The 21,290-nt window shown below is 34.5% G+C and overlaps 1 protein-coding gene across 1 annotated transcript in view; it reads right to left on the reverse strand.

Moving 5' to 3' along the window:
• TBC1D19 (TBC1 domain family member 19) overlaps positions 1–21,290 on the reverse strand; it is a 144,738-nt gene that overhangs the window by 66,531 nt on the left and 56,917 nt on the right. The window contains exons 9-11 of the mRNA XM_029947755.1: positions 17,531–17,603; positions 11,607–11,645; positions 10,001–10,113 (exon numbers count right to left, since the gene is read on the reverse strand). Coding sequence (XP_029803615.1) covers positions 10,001–10,113; positions 11,607–11,645; positions 17,531–17,603 — 225 coding nt within the window. The remainder of the gene's footprint in view (positions 1–10,000; positions 10,114–11,606; positions 11,646–17,530; positions 17,604–21,290) is intronic.

A 21,290-nucleotide genomic window follows, 5' to 3' on the forward strand; every position in this document is an offset into this window, starting at 1 on the left:
AGAGACCTAATGGAGAACCAGGGGGAGCAGAGGAGGGAGAGAGAGTTGGGGAGAGAGAGGGATGCAAAACTTGAGAGACTATTGAATGCTGAAAATGAACTGAGGGTTGAAGGGGAAGGGGGAGGGGGGAAAAGAGGTGGTGGTGATGGTGGAGGGCACTTAAGGGGAAGAGCACTGGGTGTTATATGGAAAACAATTTGACAATAAAATATTATGGGAAAAAAAAGTGAAGTGAAAATAAAGACTTTACAGACTTAAAAAAAAAAAAAAGAAAATCAGTAAGGATAAAGTTGAATACAACAACACCATCCATTAACTGGATATAACAGACATCTATACACTACTTCATCCAACAACGGCAGGATGGAAATACTTCTCAAGCTACCATGGGACATTCGCCAAGACAGACCACGTTCTGAGTCATAAAACATCCTTAACAAATTAAAAAAAATAGATATCACATAATGTCTGCTCTCAGATCACAATGGAATTAAACTAGAAATCAGTAACAGAAAGATAACTGGAAAATGACCAAATACTTGAAGATTAAACAACATACTTCTAATAACACATGGGTCAAATAAGAGCTCTCAAGATAAATTTAAAATATTTTGAACTCAATGAAAATGAAAATGCAACTTATGAAAATTTGTGGGCTGCATAAAAGTAGTGTTTAAAGACAAATTTACAGCATTGAATGAATAGATTAAATCTAAAAACAATAATTTGAGTTTCCACCTGAGGAAACTAGAAAAAGAAGAGCAAAATTAAATCTAAAGTAAGCAGAAAAGAGTAATCATAATATTTAAAGCAAAAATAAATGAAACTGAATATAAAAGGTCAATAGAGAAAAACTATCAAAACCAAAGCTGGTTCTTCGAAAAGATCAGTAAAACTGATGAGCCTCTAGCCAGGCTAAATAAGGAAAAAAGAGGAAGGACACAAACTGTTAGTATTGGAAATGAAAGCGGGAAAATCACTACAGATCCTGTGGACATTAAAAGGATAATAAAGGAATACTAGAAACAACTGTATACCCACACATTTGATAACCTAGGTGAAATGGACCAATTATATAAACAATACAATTTGCCAAAGTTCCCAAAAAAGAAACAGTCTTTAATAGGCCTTTATCTATTAAAGTAATTGACTGAATAATTCATAACCTTCCTAAACAGAGAGGTTCACTAGCAAACATTTAAGAAAGACATTCTACCAATCCTGTACAATCTCTGTCAGAAAACAGAAGTGGGGAAACACTTCTTTGCTCATTCTATAAGGTCAACATTATCCTAATACCAAAATAGAAAAAAATATCACGAGAAAAGAAAAATAGAGACCAATATCACTCATGGACATAAACAAAATAATCCTCAGCAAAATAGTAGCAGAAATAAATCCAACAATGTATAAAAAGACCACACGTGCACCAGAACCGTATGGGATTTACCACAGTTTTATAAAGCTGGTTTAACATTTAAAACTCAATTAATGTAATCTATCACATCATAAATTAAAAAGAAAAACAAATTATATTAATAAAGTAAAAGCATTTGATAAAATACAACACCCACTTATAATAAAAACTTTTGGAAATAGAGGGGAACTTCCTCAACTTTATAAAGAATACCTACAAAAAAATTTACAGCTGACATAATGCTTATGCTGAGAAACTCAAAGCTTTCTCCCTAAAATTAGGTACAAGGTAAGAATGTCCCCTCCCACCTCTCCTTTTCAATGTCATAGTGGAAGTTCTAACTAATGCAATGAGACAGGAAAAGGAAATAAAGGGCACACAGATTCACAATGAAGAAGTTAAACTGTCTTTGTTTGCAAATGATGTGACTGTCTATGTAGAAAACCCAAAAGATTTGACAAAGAAAACCCCCTGGAACTAATAAGCAATACAGCAAGAATGCAAGATATAAAGGTTCATATTCAAAGCCAATCATGTTCCTACATACAAGCAATGTACAAGGGGAATCTGCAATTAAAAACACAATGTTATTTACATTAGCCCCCCCCCAAAGAATAATGTCAACTCAGGTAGAAATCTAACAAAATATGTATAAAATCTACATGAGCAAAGCCACAAAATTCTGATGAATGAAATCAAAGAAAAACTGAATAAGTGGAGAGATATTTCATGCTCATAGATAGGAAGAATCAATATTGTCTAGATACAAGATGTGCATTCTTTCTAACTTCATCTATAGATTCAATGCAATCCCAATCAAAATCCCAGGAAGATATTTTGTGGATATTGGCAAACTGATTATCTAAAGTTTTTATCATGAGGTAAAAGACCCAAAATAGCCAACACAATACTGAAGGAGAAGGAGGAGATTTTAAAGTTTGTATCAAGAAGTAAAAGACCCAGAATAGCCAACACAATATTGAAGGAGAACAAATCTGGAGGACTGATATTACTCAGCTTCAAGACTTACTATAAAACTACAGTAATTAAGGCAATGTGGTATTGGCAAAGGAATAGACAAATCAATGGAACAAAATAGATTCCAGAAGCAGAACAACATAAATATAGTCAACTGATCTTTGTTAAAGAAGTAAAGGAAATATGAGAGAGCAAAAACCAAAAAACAATCTTTACCAAAAGGAAAAAAAAAGGATAAAATAAGTGGATATCCACATGAAAAAAAAATAATAATCTAGATACAGACCTTACACCCTTCACAAAAATTAACTCAAAATAAATCATAGACTTAAATATAAAGTGCAATAAAACTCATAGGAGAGAATATAGGAGAAAACCAAGATGATCTTAGATATAGTGATGTCTTTTTAGATATAATACCAAAGACATTAGTCATAAAAAGAAAAAATGGATGAGCTGGCTGCATTAAAATTAAACACTTGTGCTCTGCAAAAGATGTCAGGAAAATGAGAAAACAAGCCACTTGCCTGGAAAAAAAATATTTGCAAAAGAGATATCTGATAAAGGGCATTTATCCAAAATATACAAAGAACTCTTAAAACTCAACAAGAAAACAAACAACTCAATTAAAAAACAGGCTAGTGTGTTATCTATATATCTAAAAGAGGAAATCTCTAAAAGAGAAGATATTAATTATGGTACATATCAGCAATTTTGTGAAGCAATCAGAAGTAATGGACTACATTACTAATATGGAAAGATCTATAAGAACTTGGCATTATATAACACAAATGACAAAAGAAGGGAAGGTATTGAAAAAAATCTGTGTAATATATTTCCATTTGTCTAATATAAATGAATAACAACCAATGTTCAGATATATGCATACATACATATATATATACATACCTACATATTTATATCAATAAATAAATGCATAAAAAGATTTTGAAGGATATATGACCTACAAATTATTAACTGTTATCTCTAAAGAGTGGCATAAATTTGGGAAAGATAGAGAAGGAGATAACTTTGCACACTATGTACTGTTTTCTGTGAGTTATTTCTTATTTTTAAATGCAAGATTGAATACTCTAAAGGATTTTGAGTAATAAAAATGCCAAGATTGAAAAATAAAACAGGCTATAGAGCTTAACAGACACCTCAACAAAGAAGACTTATAAACGGCAAATAAGCATATGCAAAGATGCTCCACATCATAAGGCATCAGGGAAATGCAAATTAAAATGAGATATCACTACACACCTGTTAGAACGGCCCAAATCTGGAACACTGACAATACCAAATGCTGGTAGGGATGTGGAGCAAGAGGAACTCATGTTCATTGCTGGTCACAGTGCAGAATGGTACAACCCATTTGGAAGATAATCTGGTGATTTCCTACAAAACTAAATATTCTCTTACCATACAATCCAGCAATCTTGCTCCTCGGTATTTACCCAGAGGAGTTGAAAATTTATATCCACATAAAAACCTGCACATTCATGTTTATAGCAGCTTTATTCATCACTGCCAAAAGTTGAAAGCAACCATTACGTCCTTTGGTATGTTAATGGATAAACCATGGTACATCCAGACAATGGAACATTGTACTAAAAAGAAATGAGCCATCAAGTCATGAAAAGACATGGAGGAACCTTAAATGCATATTACTATGTAAAAGAGGCCAATCTGAAAAGACTGCATAATATATGATGCTAACTACATGACATTCTGCGAAAAGCCTAATTATGGAGAGAGTAAAAAGATCAGTAATGGTGAACATGTTGAAGGGGAAGGGGGAGGGATGAATAAGTGAAGCACAGAGGGTTTGGGGGGTAGTGAAAATACTCCGTACAATACCATTAGGTTATGTATCTGTCATTATCCATTTGTCCAAACATACAACACCAAGATGAACCCTAAGGTGAACAGTGGACTTGGGGGGATTATGTCAATATGCGCTCATCAGTTTTAGCACATGCATTACTCTGGTGGGGGTATTGTTACTGACTGGGGAGACTGCCTTGTGGGGAATAGTCGGTATGTGAGAGACGCTGCGTCTTCCTTTCAATTTTGCCGTGAACCTAAAACCGCTCTAAAAAAATAAAGCAGTTAATACTTGTGAGTGAACTGAGTGACTTTAATCTATTATTATTTACTTAATGTTATTTTTAAATTGGGGTTTACATTTATATTAACATAAAAAAGTGAAGTAAAACCAAAGAAAATATTTCTTTAGGTTTATTTACCACAAACATGTATTCATATCTACATTATTGCTTATAATTTACAAATTCCCACAGAGAATTTTATTTTAATTGTTACTCTAAATAGTAATCTGTAACCATATTTGTAATGCCATTTATTATAAATTAATGATAAATGCCCTTCATGACCAATGCTAGGAAACTAATAAATATTTCAATAAAAGAAAGTCATTAAAATTCTAATTTTAGTGTAGTATGCTACCATAAAGAGGTATATCTTCAAAATGCTGTGAATAACTTAACATCTATAACTTTAGATGTGTGACAGTGCTACTGGCAAAAATCTACTTTCAATTAAGAAAAAAAAATACCAGAAAATTTGAGACCTAGAAGTCTTGTAAATATCTAGTCTATTTGCCTTATTTGAACATTAAGGAAATGAGATCTGGCCAAATTAACTGCCTTAACCAAATTTACAGAACTAGCTAGTGACTCATCTAGTTCTCCTAATTCCAATCTAGGATGCTTGGTTTCAATAATTTTTAGTGTAATTTATCCATATAAAATGAAAGAAAAACACAGATAGAAAGTTGAAATTATAACTATGTTATACTGATAAATGATGATCTTTATATTACTATTTTAATTATATTCTACAAACTATGTTAAGCATTTAGAAAATGCAATGATTACTAATAATATAACAGGATATTTTTAGGAAGAGAACTTCATGGTGCAGTAAGAAATCACAGAGCATCTCTTCAAGGACCACAATCACACTGAGGCAATTATGCCTTTTCTTTTAGACATCATGAGTCTGGCATAATTTCAAAACACATACTGAAGCTGTGTAAGCAACTGGAAATAAAAATTTTAGGCATAAGGGAGAGTTTGGCTGAAGAAAGAGTCACAGCCATTAGGGAATAAGTGACTTGTAAATAAGACAGGCCAGGGAACATGTACAGAATGAAAAGAAGATCAAAATGGAATTCTTACAAATACAAGCCCTTAAGGTCCAGCAAAGGAACTCAAAATGGACATGAAAGAAAGAAAGAAAGAAAGAAAGAAAGAAAGAAAGAAAGAAAGAAAGAAAGAGAGAGAGAGAGAGAGAGAGAAAGAAAGAAAAGAAAGAAAGAAAGAAAGAAAGAAAGAAAGAAAGAAAGAAAGAAAGAAAGGAAGAAAGAAAGGAAGAAAGAAAGAAAGAAAGAAAGGAAGAAAGAAAAGGAGAGAATGAAGAACCAAGAAAACAGGGCAAACTAAAGACCAAAAATATTTCCAGGGCAGAGTAAGCCAAGAATATCAAACACAGTAGATGTAAGGACTAAAATGCGCCCACTGGTTCTCAGTGACTTTAGCGATGGCAGCTGTAGTCATGTAGTGGGGCACAGGCCAGACCATGGTAGACAGAGGAATTAATGACATTAAGGAAGCAAATGCCTCAGCACAGACTTTTCCTTCAGAAGGTTTAGCTACAGTAGAGGAGGCAAGAACAGGTACTGATGCAATTACGTGGACAGATTTGGTAGAAGGAATCTGAACGCATTTCCTATGATGATTTCTGTTTTCTCCAGGATGGGAGAAGATGAGGTGTTTTGTGAAGACTCCAAAAAGAAGTGCTGAGGAGGATGAAGGTCAGAAAGAGGCACTATGAAGACTGAATGAGCTGACTGGAAAATCTAGGAAGGTCAGGCATTGTTATTGACCTGGGAAAGGCTGTGGAGAAACTTATGAACTCACTAAAGAAAATTTTAATTAATACTAGTCCTGGCTATTTTATTAGTAAGCAAGTACCTAAAACAAAGTATAGAAGAATTTTCAGTATTCTTTAATTAGCAAACTAAATTAGGCAAAAAAAATTAAAATATGAAGATTGTTTACTAAATATGGATGTATCAAGACCTAGAGATTTGCATAAAAGATAAACATAACATTATTTCCTTAATAACAGAAAAAACTCAAAGTAAATAATGTTCTAGTAAAATAAATTAATTACTAGGAATTTAAAGCATTAAATCCAGTCTTTCTATTGAGATAAGATTTAAAAAATATCCTTATGGGTGTGAAATGTGAAATACTCCATTTATCTCTGTAACTCCTCAATTATGATGCATTTCTATGTGTAGCTTATTTTAAGTGATTGGAAAAAAAGTTCTGATCAAGTATTCTTGATAAGAAGCAACTGTTTGGGGCGCCTGGGTGGCTCAGTTGGTTGAGAGTCTGACTTCGACTCAGGTCATGATCTAGTGGTTCATAGATTCAAGCCCCACATCAGGCTCTGTGCTGACAGCTCAGAGTCTGGAGCCTGCTTCAGGTTCTAAGTCTTCCTCTCTCTCTCTGCCCCTACCCCACTAGTCTCGCACTCCCTCTCTCTCAAAAATAAACATTAAAAAATTTAAATAAAAAAAAGAAGCAGCAACTATTCATCCCCCACCCTCCCCACCCAATGTATCTACCATGTACAACAATTATTTTGGAACTGCTTTAATTTGTTGAGGTCATACTTTTATACTTGAAAAGAAGTGAAAGTGATGGAAAGTGTTTTATTCAATAAAATCAAGGTTGCTGTTCTGAAAATATTAATTTCTATTTCCAGACTTGCCATTGCATTTAAAAATTAAGACGATGAGAACGCCTGGGTGGCTCAGTTCGTTAAGTGTCTAGGTCATGACCTCATAATTTGTGAGCTCAAGCCTTGAGTTGGGCTCTGTGTTGACAGCATGGAGCCTGCTTGGGATCCTCTCTCTCTGCTTCTCCCCTGCTCATGTTCTGTCACTCTCAAAATAAATAAATAAACTTAAAAAAATTAAGATGACTGGTAGCTCCAAAATTCAAGTGTAAAAACTGCCTTTGAACATCACAATAATCATTTTTTATTGGAATTTAATTGGGATTACTATTTTTATTCTAGCATGATACTGCTTTATTTTCCCTAAGTAGTCTCCATGCCCAACATGGGACTTGAATTCATGACCCTGAGATCAAGAGTCAGATGCTCTACCAACTGAGCCAGCCAGGTGCCCCCCTAGAATGATACTTTTGGGAAAATTCTAAATTTGTTTCTAAAATTGTAGCAATTAATTCCTCTGGAGAGAGAAGTTTTGTTAATATAGCTTCTGATGAGTGAACTTAGATCAGGACAAGAGTTGCCATATCTTCTCCAAGAGTTGATACTCTCCCCCCAAATGCCCAATAACTCACTTCTGTTATGTAAGCTGTTACTTTTATTGTCACCACAAAAGATACCAATATCATTTCGTCTAAAACTTCTTAGAAATAAATCACGAGGTTTATTGTTTCAGAAAAGAAGCAACTAATTTTTGACAGTAATGTTCATAGAGGTAAATTTAAAACACACACATACACACAAAAGCACACATGTAACATAATTTGCAAAGGTCAGGGGTGTACTTTTTATAATAACATGAATAGTTCATTTTCTTAAAAACTATTACTATAAATTATAATTAATTTATAACATAATACTATGCAACATGTAAGTATTATTCTATTACTACCATTAATGGTGACCATTCATGTCAGGCACTGGGTTAAAAGACACATATGTCATTTGATTTGATTCTCATAACCACCCTATGATATAAATATTATTACCTATATTTAAGTATGGGTAAATTGAGGGTTCAAGAAATTTAACTCACTCAATGGCACATTTCAAGTCAGTTGAGTAAGCCAGGAGTTGAACCTAGGTCCATATAATTCCAAAACACATGATTTTTAAAAATTTATTTCCTTATTTTGAGAGAGAGAGAAAATGCTTCCACACGTGGGGAAGGAGCAGAGAAAGGGAGAGAGAGACTCCCAAGCAGGCTGCACACTGTCAGCATGGAGCCTGACATGGGGCTTGATCTTATGAAACAGGAGATCATAATCTGAAGCTGAAATCAAGAGTTGGACATTTAACTGACTAAGTCACTCAGGCACCCCCTGCAAAACCCATGTTTTTAACCACTACGCTAGGGAACTATTAGTTTGGTACTTATTAAAATGTTTAAATGGATGGATTATATGATCAATGGGCTTCAAGCAAAACAAATTTTTTTTTCAAAAAGAACCAATATCCAATATTTTATACAATTTTTCTTTATTGAATCTATTACTTGTCTGTTGGCGATTTCTCTTCATATTCATTTTCTTTCCTAAAATAAAATGTTCCTATACTTAGAAAAATAATATTGCCACAAAATCTGTCAGTATCTAGAACCACAAAAATTGTGTATGTTTAAAAAGCAATTGTTGGGAGAAAGGGCTCATTTTTCATATACTGGGCAGTCCTTCTTTATCTCTCCTTCCTCTAATGTCCCAGTTCTTCCACACATCTTCCCTGATCTCTACTGGCAGACTCCCATTTCTTAACACTTCACCTACCGTTTTTTGTACGTATAAGTTTAAAATATCCAATAACAAAAACTTCTATGTTAAGTACACAGTGATTATATTCTGTTAATCTTGTCTTAGAACAAAAAACTACAGTGATTTTTGTAAAAAAAAAAAAGGGGGGAGGTAAATATATTAGACTAACAAACCAAGAAAAAGAAAGGTATTTCTATTTTGAATAACTGGTTATTGGGGCGCCTGGGTGGCTCAGTCAGTTAGGGTCCAACCTGGCCTCAGGTCATGCTCTCACAGTTGGTGGATTCGAACCCCGCATCAGTCTCTTTGCTGACAACTCAGAGCCTGGAGCCTGTTTTGGACTCTGTGTCTCCCTCTCTCTCTGCCCCTCCCCTGCTCATACTCTGTCTCTCTCTCTATCTCTCAAAAATAAAAATAAACATTAAAAAAATTGTGAAAAACTGGTCACTGATGAATAAAATCAATAGTTCAAGTTTGGCCCATCTTTTTTTTTTTAAATAGTTTATTGTCAAATTGGTTTCCATATAATACCCAGTGCTCTTCCCCACAAGTGCCCTCCATTACCACCACCCCCCTACCCCCTCACCCTCCCACTTCAACCCTCACGGTTCCTTTTCAGTACTCAATAGTTTCTCAGGTTTTGCGTCCCTCTCTCTCCCCAACTCTCTTTCCCTCTTCCCCTCCCCCTGGTCCTCCATTAGGTTTCTCCTGTTTTCCTGTTAGACCTATCAGTGCAAACATATGGTATCTGTCCTTCTCTGCCTGACATATTTCACTTAGCATGACACTCTCGAGGTCCATCCCCTTTGCTACAAATGGCCAGATTTTACTTTTTCTCATTGCCATGTAATACTCCATTGTGAATATATACCACATCTTCTTGATCCACTCATCAGGTGATGGACATTTAGGCTCTTTCCATGTTTTGGCTATTGTTGACATGCTGCTATGAACATTGGGGTACATGTGCCCCTATGCATCAGCACTCCTGTATCCATTGTGGCCCATCTTTTTTGATTCTTACCTCAGGTTGACTGGAAATATTCAAAATGAGAGCCCACAATTCTGCGCGCAGTGCTGTGGGGCTTCCTTGTCTGATATACTGTTGAGCAGCGGCACTATCTTGTTCTGCTAGAACTGTCAAAAATACAGTAAAATCTCACTACAAAATTCATAAGGTAAGAAATAACACTGAAATTTCTTAATTAACATCTTTGGGGAAGCTAACATTTTATCTTGATATCTAACATAATTACATCATGTCTTGACAGACTTCTTTTACTCTCTGACTTTTGATGTGGTCCTGTTCACGGCCCTATATATGTGTCAGGTCTGAAATTCCTCTACCTCCTACCCAACTTGGTAAAAACTTTTAATGTAGGTACCTTGAAATCACTTTGATCTATGGATCTGAAACTGGTGATGTATACACATAAATTTCTTATGCCTATTCTCTAAGTCCAGAATATTCTAGTTTTTTGAAGTACTATGGTATTTGAAGTATTATGGCTATGAATTATAAAGAATGTGAGATACCTAATGTATTAGATAACTTCCTAGCTGTTTCCCAAAATCAGCAGAATAGAAAGACCTTTTTTAAAAAGAACTAAAAACAGAAAAAAACTGATAACCTTTAAGGCTGAAAACTATTATAATCAGCCAAGTTCACAAAATTAATATATTACTCTTTTGCTTTCATTTTCATTTCTATTTTTTTAATGAAAATACCAGCTATTAAGTCCAAAAATGAAGGCTCTCCCCAAACAAACAAAAATAAAAGCAAAAAAAGACCTACCAGCAACTGCTGATATTTGTCTAACATACTATTTTCTTATGTTTTCTTCTTAAAAGAAAAGGGAAAAAACTTATACTAAATGAAGATGACATAACCAAAAGAAATAAAGGGATCATATAAAATAAAAAGAGATAAGACATATTCTTTAGTTTGCAACTGTGTTTAACAAAAACATCAAACATATGAGTAAAAAATGATGAAGTCTTGAATAAATATTATTTTGGAAAAGTGAAGTATGGAGTTTAGAAGATGATAATTCCCATAGAAGGTACATTCTGACACAAAGACTTATCTGCACTTCATATTTCAAAGACAAAACAAGGTTTATAAAAACAAAGAGAAGAATCTTCAAGAGACAGGGAAAAAACTATTCCCCAGAACACTAAGGGCCGCTTTGGGAATTAAGTCTCACCATTGGGAACAGGCATTAAGAAGTATGGCTTCTCCTAATGCAGGGCCAGATCCCCATTAACACTAATGAGAAGTGTGTGGGCGCATCAAAGAGAAAGCCTTCCTCTTTGATTTTAAAATGAAATTCTGCTGAATGGATTAAGCTAACATTCTCGAAGAATGTGTGTCTGCATTTACTATTTCCCTTCTAGTGAACTGTCTGTGTTCTTCTTTATCTAACATTTATTGATGATGAAACCAAAATGATGCATTTCTCCTCTTTATAAAGATTCCCATTATATTATCTACACAGTTAAATATTACTCTTTTTTAGATTTTTAGTTTTCCAGAGGTTGAATTTCAGTTGGAGGTACATGATGCACACATTTACTTAAAAGACTGTTTCATTTTTCAGAAATTATAATTAGTATAATCAAAAGCTTACCTTTTTGCCCAATACGTACATGCTCATTTTCAAAAAGTTCTAAAAATGATAAAATTATTAGACACATTTAGAATAACATTAGGTATATTTTTTTCAGGTATTGATACTATTATTTATTTCTAAAACTGAATGGACCTATAGAAAAGTATAAGAATATTTATCTTTATATGTAGAAAAATCTTTTTTTAAGTTGTCTAAAGTTTATGGAAATTAAAAGGGAGTTGAGTACATTTAATCAGAAGAAGACACTGATAACCAATTTTCCTTTGTTAAAATAAAACCGAATATCTTTTCACAACAGAAAAAGGTCTACTCATCTTGACAGCTTCATTTGCAAAGCCCTATTTCTGTTCTAATCTGCCATGAAAGCATAGCTAAAAACAACAACCTTAATGCTATTATAGGCAAAATCCCACTATACAAATGCCATTTTAAAAGATTGGGAGAAACAAAGATTTGCTTTTAAAATACCAATCATAATGGGGAAAGACTCGTAAACTAAACCACATTTAAAAAAAAAAAACACTTCTCTTTATCAAACGATACCACTGAGAGTGACAATGTAAGTCACAGAGTGGGAGAGTGTATCTGCAATAAACATATCTGGCAAAGGACTTGTATCCAAAACAGGTAAAGCACTCTTGGTAAAGACAGACAACTATTTGACCCACTAGGCAAAACATGTGAAGGTTCTTTACAAAGGAGGAAACCCAAAGGACCAGTAAAATTATGAAAAGAGCTTCAACCACACTAGTCATCAGAGAAACACAATGGAAACCATTATGAAATATACACCTTAATGCCTAAAATGAAAAAGCCTGACAATTCTAAATGCAAAGTAAGTGTAGCAAATGAACTTTTCGTACAAAGGGTGGTAGGAATGTAAATTTATGCAGCCACTTGGAAAACTATGCACATCCTAGAAAAATTAGCAATTTTCTCTCAGGTGTACACCTTAATCAGTGCATATATAGAGAATATTCATGGCAGCAATAATGGTGATAACCAAACAGTGGGAACAACTCAACTGATCATCAATAGTAGAAATCATCAATGGTATGATCCCACATCTATAAGGTACACAATAGGCAAAAGTAGCTTCTGATGTTAGAAGTCAGGATAGTTGTCATCCATGGAGGTGGCAGAGACTGGAGGTGTGCCTGGAGGTGTGCCTGAGGCTTCTAGGATGCTGCTAATACTCTTATTTCTTGATCTAGTCGAAGGTTTCACGAGTGTGCTCTATGGTAAAAATGTGCTGATCTGTATACTTATATGATTTGTGTCCTTTTCACTATGTACATGATACTTCTATAAGTCATTTAAAAATTAAGAGCAAAGAAAGAAAAGGATTATGAAACTATGAGGAGAAAACATTTAGCTCTTCTCCCCATCTCAGAGAAAATCAGTTTTTCAACTTTTCTTCCTCTTCCTCCCCACAATCTGAGAAAGAAGGAGCTATTAATGGGATTTGTTACATTTTAAAAGTGTAGTTCACCTCTACTCATGAATGGGATCACTGTGTGTTAAGCGTCATGAACTTACATGTGACTGTCTGGGTAAGTAGGACCTGGGTCCCCTGGCAACCTGGTGACCATCTTGGCACCTGATTTCCTCCTGAGCAGCTCAGACACATCAGAGCTCTTATCTGGACTCGGTAGCCTGCTGGTCAGGGTGGGACCTGGGTATGGAGTGAGACAGAGACCTGTCCTGGGTCTTTCTATGAAGCCTGCTCTGTGATCCTCAGGGTGAGCCCAGCCAAATATAAAATGGTAGTCTGCTTCATTCTTCCACTTGTTAATAATTTCAGGGTTAGATTTTTTTTTAGATTTCAAAAATTATCCATAAAGCTGTTTTTACTAAATAGAATATTTGAAGCAGAGTACTCTATTATTTTAGTTTATTTATTCCTAAAGGCTCTGAGGTTGGGCAGATTATACAATGACCAAATAAAGTGCTTGGGATCCCTGCCAACACATAATCATTTTCTATAACTAAAGTATTTGAATATATAAATACTTAATAATGAATATATAAGTAATGAATAAATGAATAAATAAATAAATAAAACTGGATAATGAATAAAGTCTTTATTCCCAAGACTGTATATAAAATAACAATCCCAGTTTCATTTTAATTAGCTATGACTGCCAAGGCTCAGTGACCAAGGAATCAAATGTTGTCAGCCAATTCTTGTCTCTGTTAAAAATGGACGACACTGTCGTATGATAATAGTGCTTTATCACTGAACGTAGTAGGAAATAAAAGCAAAAAAAACCCTTCTTTACAGAATTAACTATTCAATTATGTGACATACAATGACTTTGCTTTCTAAGTGCTATTTGCTAGTCCAAAAATAAGAAGCCCAAAAAAGTCAGAACCAGAATTTCCAATCTGTTACTCAAAAAATGCTTGTTATAGAAATAATGCTTGTTATGCTGTTATTGATTATGTTAATAAATGCATCTCGATTAGTAAATCTTGCTTGGACAAAACAGTGCTCTGGTAAAATGAACTGGCGAGATTCTAAGCTAGAAGTTTACTTAGGATTGCTCATAGTCTTAAAGATAGTGATACAGACTAAATATCTTAAAACAGTATAGGACACAGCCTCCCCAAACCTTATTTAGCAGTAAGATCCTCTCTTTCTCGGGACATCTATCTGATGCATGCTTCACGGAACACACTTCCGAAAATGGTGAGCCAACTAAATCTGTTTTTTTTAGAAATAACAAACAGTTGAAAATGTCTATTTAGCAAACCTCCATCTCATTAGATTCATTATTATGTATATTCAGAAAATAATTTCAGAGATATGACCCGCCCTTATCATAAAGCCTTATGAAGGAATATTGAAAGAATACTGCTTACCCTTCTAGCATGAGTCTTTCACCTGGTTTCCATGGTAAGTATGTAGATATGTGTGTATGTGAATTTAAAATAATGAATATTCATGAGAGTTTGTAGGAATAATGAACATGTCTAATTTTAGATTATTTTTAAATCTGGATTCTGTATTATAAAGGTAAGGATTTTTCTCCTGAGTTTTCTTTACATAAAAGTTGTTAAGTTAGCAAGTCAGATATGTACTTCAAATATGAAAATTCAGTTAACAGTATTGATGAAACATAGGTGACACAGGTTTTTAAAGAAGGATATAGTGGCTCAGAGTACACTTAATCCTAAATATAAAACTACTGTCTAGCCAGACACAAGTATTAGCAATATTTCAAACCATTAGCATTATAGTTCCAGTTTGACCAAAGTCACAAATATAGACCAAAACATTAAAAATACCAATGAATTCTAGGCAAAGTAGTTATATATAACCCTTTTCTTCTTTCTAAGTAATACCGTTGGTTAGCAATTCTCAAATCACGTAAAAATCCAAGCACTATCACCAGCTGGTGGTAAACACCAATTTAACCCAATTTCTGGCAGTGCTGCTTTGAGAAGTAGAGAGTAAAAATAACTGCATCAACTAAAGAGATCATCCACCTCCCTGGGCAGATGTAGGTGCTCTTTCCTCTGCTCCAACCGCCCCTCGTATGTAACAATTGCAAAGACCACACTGTTCTCACGTGGATCTATATTTCTACTATATCTACCCAAGGGTAAAGATTATGTCATATCTGTGTGTTCACTAGTCCCTGGCCCTTAGCAGGGTCTCACAGTTGTGAATCAAAGAAGAAAGAACTATACTCTAGATTTTTAAAAAATTGGGTTTTCTAAAGCATAGCTATTATAGCGTTTAGAACAACTTGAAGCAATTCTTAAGGATAATTTAAAAGTAAAAAACATAAGCATCACTCAAGGTTGTATTATTATTTCCTTTTCCTTTTGTTATATTTGGCTATCACTGGCCATGAACAGAAATATAAGATATCTGTCTTAATCTGTTCAGACTGCTATACCAAAAACCCCACAGACTGGTTCATAAACCACAGAAATTTATGTGTTACAGTTCTAGGGGCTAGAAGTCCAAGATTAGGGTGCCAGCATGCTGGGTTGTGGTGAAGGTCTTCCTCTGAGTCCCAGACCGCTGACTTTTCTGTGACCCCATGGTGGGACGGGCTAGAGAGCTCTTTGACAAGGGCACTGATCTCATTCACAAGGGCACACCCTCCTGACCTAATCATTTCCCTGAGACTCCACCTGATACCATTATCTTGGGGGTTAGGACTTCAAAAAATGAATTTCAGGAAGACACAAACATTCAAACCGCAGCAATATCTTATTCTGTAAGACGTCTGATATCTTCTTGTAAAATAAGAAAAGACTATCAAAAGGCTCAGGACGAAAGGCAGCATATAATGGCAGACCTTGGAGGCAGACTGCTTAGTTCTGAATCGTGGTTCTAGCACTTACTAGCTTTGTGAACTTGGCAAGTACTTAACATCTTTACTTCTTCAACTTTAAAATGGTAGTAATACTTCTACCTCACACAATACTAGAAACTTAAAACCAGAATGCAGTGCTAGTATATATCGCCAGAATGACTAAAACAAAGATGGAACACATCCCATATTAGCAGCATGCAGGACAGCTCCTGCTCATACCTGGTCGGTGGAAGTGTAAACCAGCATTACCATTTTTAAAACTTCACTGGCATTTATCTACTAAAGATGAACTTAGGCAAACCTCAGGAGAAAGAAATTGCCTTTGCAGGTGTATAGTCAACAGAAGAATATATACATATTAGGATATTCACAGCAGCCTAATTTGTCATAGCCTCTAACTTGAAACCTCCCAAATACTCATCAACAGTAGAATGGATAAGTAAATGTGGTATATTAATACATTGGAACACTATAGTATTAAAAAATGGCCCACAAATACATATAACAATATAGTTGACTCTCACAAATATAATGTTGAACAAAAGAAGTCAAGCATCAAAGGGTACATACCATATGCTTCCATTCATATGAAGTTCAAGAATTAACACAATTAATCTATATTGCTAGAAATCAGAAGAGTGGTTATCTTTGACAAAGGGGGTAAAGACTGAAGGGGGCTTTAGTATATTGATCTGGATGGTATTTTAATATGTGTGTCCAAATCATAAAAATCCAAAGAGCCATTCTCTTATGGTATGTACTTTTCCTCCCTCCCTTCCTTCCTTCCTTTCGTAATCTCTCCCCTCAACATGGGGCTTGAACTCACAACCCAGAGATCATGAGTCATATACTCCACCAACTGAACCATCCAGGCACCCCCTATACTTTTTTATATGCATTATACATGACTAAAATTTTAAAAACAGTAATAATTCATACCTTCTAGAGCTGCGAGGGTTATTTTATAAAGAAGCAAGTCCATGTAAAGTGACTTGTCCAAGCACATAACTAGCCAGTAGCAGAGGAAAGTCTAGAACAGTTCCATTACAAGATAGGCCTTCCATGTTTTAAGTCAGTTTTTATTTCCTGTTGATTTTAGCTAAATACCAATCCAGCCTTTTATGAAAAACACATTGTATTCATGCACAAAAAAAGAAAAGCTATGGAAATTTTGTTGGGTTAAGATTTAAAAGACACTAATTTTATAGCCTAAGTTTATACTAGGTAGAATATCAGTATTCAATTAATTTGGTGATACAAACTATAAAAATAGATAGTAATGGCCAATAAAAGAAAATATGAGTTCTGCCAATGATGATTTTGCCAAAAAAAAAAGACTTAAATATGCTAAGGACTTTTCAAAATTACTTTAAAGACTTTCAGATAAAAAAACAAAATCTATTTGAATTCTGATCATTGCAACATACAGAGTTCTATTCAGTAATTAACAGTAATCAAGGAGAAGCAAAAAGTATGCTTAGTTTTCAGACATAAAAGAGTTACTAGATTAATTTGGAAATGACAAGATGAGCCTTAAACTGCCTCTCATTTATCATTAATTATATGCCAGTTGAGAGAAACACTCACCAGGAGGCACTTGTGTAGAATCATCTATACCTAGTTGTCCTGTAGTTAAGCCCAGTTCTACGAAGAATTCTTTCTGAAAAACAACACACATAGAATTAACATACATCTCAGACTTTGCCACACAGTTTGAACAAAAATCACCTTCATCTAAACACCAGCTTAAATAAAAAATCACAATGTAAAATGAATTTCTGCTTCCTTTGAATATCTAAAAAGGAAGAGGATATTTTTGAACTTTTCAGTAGTAACGCATTCGTTCAAAATTCCGCCTTTTTAACTAATAGACTATTCAATAAAGACATGACAATTAAACTTTTGAGTAAAGAACTAATAACATTAAAACCATTCCTCAAACACACAAACACAGTATATGCAGAACTCATCAACTTTATCTTCTAAATGCACCATCTAAAATTACCAATATGATTCTCTACCTGTGTTTTCTATGGTACTATACTTTACTCCACTTTTAATCAACTACTGCAAATATCCAAAACAACTTAAATTAATTTTTAAGTAAAATTAGACTATCAAGTGTTCTGCTAAACTAAAAATAAATTAGATTCATTCTCCAGACTTCCTCCACTTATCTAGTAATGTCTCGTGAAAGTAATCATGTTTGTCTGTTATTTTTTAAAAAACAACCCCATATTGTTCACATTATGTTTATTCCCTAAGTAATTAAATATTTCTATTAATATTTGCCTCAGTGTTTTGTTACTATTCTAATTGCTAAAACCAAACTTCCTTCTCCTTTAAAAAATGGAATTGGTTTTAATCCTTCATAATTATGTGTTACTTAAATTAGTGATTTATTTGTGCCCCTCATAAGACAGTTATCCAGCCTAACATTCACATTCAGTTCATTTTTGTTTTTATTTTAAATACCTGATGTTATACTTTAATTTTTAACTAAACTTGACTTTATATTTTTTAAAAAAATTTATGTTTCCAATTTTTAATGACTAAAGAGGTAAAAATGTAATGTTATTTATCCATTTTCAATCACTATCTTCTATTTATTGTAAATACTCTTCCTTCATTTAAATCATTAGAATTAGTGATCAGGTATTTGATTATTTAGTAGTCTTGATCTACATTCTAGAGAAGGGACTTAAGGTCCAACAAACATTTCGATATTAGCTCTGTAATCATAAGGAGAATTTTACTTATGCTAAGGTATGTTAAAGCACAGAAAAAGAACTCTGAATATCCATTTTCTATTTCACTGCTCTGAACTACTCTTCACGCGATACCACTAGACCTGGGTCCTAATCTCTGATATCCTTCAAAACTCACCCAAGGTATTAGGCCTTCCGGGATGTCTTTCTTGATATTCTAGGCTGATACAAGCAACTCTCTATATAAATGTATTGCCTTTTATAAACCTCTAGCAAAGCACATAATCACATCATATTGAAATTACCTTTTTACTGTCCATCTCCCCACTAACCTGAAGCTCCGAGAATACAAAGACTGTTTCTTACACTTATTTGCACCCCCAGTACTTGGCCACGTGCTGAGTGAAATGTGGCAGAGGTGCTCAATAATAACACTGAACCACACTGCTGAGCTCCTAGTTCCAACCAATTGCCTCTACGTGACTGAATTAGTAAATAGGAATGAGTTGACAACTTTAAAGTTAATTAATTTCCGTTTTTAAAAAAATGCCCTTTTAACATGGATGACATGACATAACATTGTGAACTAGGTTTGAAAGCCATCTATTATAGGATCATATGACTCAGTGAGCACAACCAAGTTCAAAACTCATACAGAGACCAAGGTCTCACATAAACACGTATCCTGGAGTCAGGATCCATATCGGCAGGCCGCAGGACTCAGGGAAGGGAGGAACAACTAGCCCGGAGAGCAGGAAGACAAGGACTAATCATACTCCTAGCGGGGATACTGCAAGTTTTCTGAAAATTAGCCACAGGTTTTTGGTTCCTCAATAGCTAAGAATGAATCCACATCAGTTCCAGGTCCCGACAGAGCGAAGACATAATTAGTCCCACTTATGCACATCCTGACTCTTTTCATACAGTATCCTTTCCCTGCTTCTTTACCTAGCAAACTCCTTCAAACTAGTCCAAACGACAGTACCTCTGTGAAGAGTTCCCACCACTTTCAGGAAAGGAACCTGCCACTTCCTTTTCTGTACACTTTGTATAAACTGCTACTAAAAAGACTTCTAACACTTTTAAAAAATAACTTCTTAAAAATTGTTTGACAAAGTTGTGATATTAATGATTAATACTTATATACTGCTTACGAAGTTCCAAGTACTGTCTATATGCTTTATGTATTATTTTAGCTTCCTAGAGCTTCCCTTAAAAAAAAAAAAAAAAGGACCGCTAACTGGGTGGCTTTCAACAACAGAAATTTCTTCTCACGGTTCTACTGGCAAGAAGTCCAGAATCAAGGGGTTAACAGGGCCGTGTTTTCCCTGAAGACTCTAGGCGAGAATCTGCTCCCAGCCTTTCTCTTAGCTTCTAGTATTGCCGGCAATCTTTGGTGATCCTTGGCTTATAAATGGATAACTCGACTCTCTGCCTCCACTGTCCTATGACACTCTCCTTGTACGTCTCTCCTCTGTGTCTCTTCTCTTCTTATAAAAACCTGCTCATATTGGCTTTAGGGCCCACCATATTTTGATAAGACATCATCTTAATGTGATTGCATTCATCGTGGCCCTATTTCCAAATTAGGTCATATTCACAAGTACTGGAGGTTAGGCCTTCAATATCTTTTTGAGGCACACAATTCAACCCATAATTTTTATCTTAACTTGTTGATCTACACAATACTTCTATGAAATATTATTATCCCTAGTTTACAAATAAGAAAATTAAGGCTCAAGGTCAAAAAACTTGTTCAAGGTCACATAACCAGTAAGGGGCAGACCAAGAATTTAATACCCAATTAGTTAGCTTCAGAATCAAATCAACCATCAGTCTACAGCCTTCACATGCAACAAATGGTTTACGAAGTCAAATCAGCTTTAAAAAAAGTCAAACCAGCCCCAAAATATATAAGAACAAAATAGCAGTTCCTTATCTATTCCTCTAATACATGCACACACAAACATGCTGACACACACATGCACACACAAACATAACTGGCCACTACCCAGAGACAACCACTTCCAGCTTTTTTTCTGGTATTTATCTCCAGATTTCAAGAAACAAATATATATTGTTATTTTTATCAGTTTTAGATATCGATTGATTTTTTTCTTGTAAATAAGCATTTTAGCTCATGTTCATTCGCTTTTCCTCCATTCAACATTCCAATATAATGATATATCAATTCTTGATTAAATCCATATTAAAAGTTTGCATTATGACTATTTAAATATTATTCAGTGCTGAGTCATGTAGTATACTATAAATATGTTTCCTTTATTGTACTTTCTTTGATGCATGCAGCTGATAATTAAATCATTTTTTCACTAATACAATTTTTTCTAATCCTTTATCTCTTCCTATACCCTTCAACAACTCTGAAAAGATTCTCCACAATGTAATTTTGCAAACGTAATAAATTTGGTCAAACTTTTCTTGCAGGTATTCATCCTGGAACCTTCCAGCCTCTTGCTCCAGTCTAGAATCGCTGTGCTCTGGTCCTACTGCAGACCCTTTGTCCGGAAACTTCTTGTCACTGTCATCCTAGACATTCTCTTCGGTTGGAACCCTGTTTCCTAAGTCCTCTATTTTGTTCTCTGTATCTATGAGCTTGTTTTGGAGACTTTCTGACA

This window comes from Suricata suricatta, chromosome 1 (genome assembly GCF_006229205.1).
Source record: "Suricata suricatta isolate VVHF042 chromosome 1, meerkat_22Aug2017_6uvM2_HiC, whole genome shotgun sequence".
In the NCBI taxonomy this organism is placed as follows: Eukaryota; Metazoa; Chordata; class Mammalia; order Carnivora; family Herpestidae; genus Suricata; species Suricata suricatta.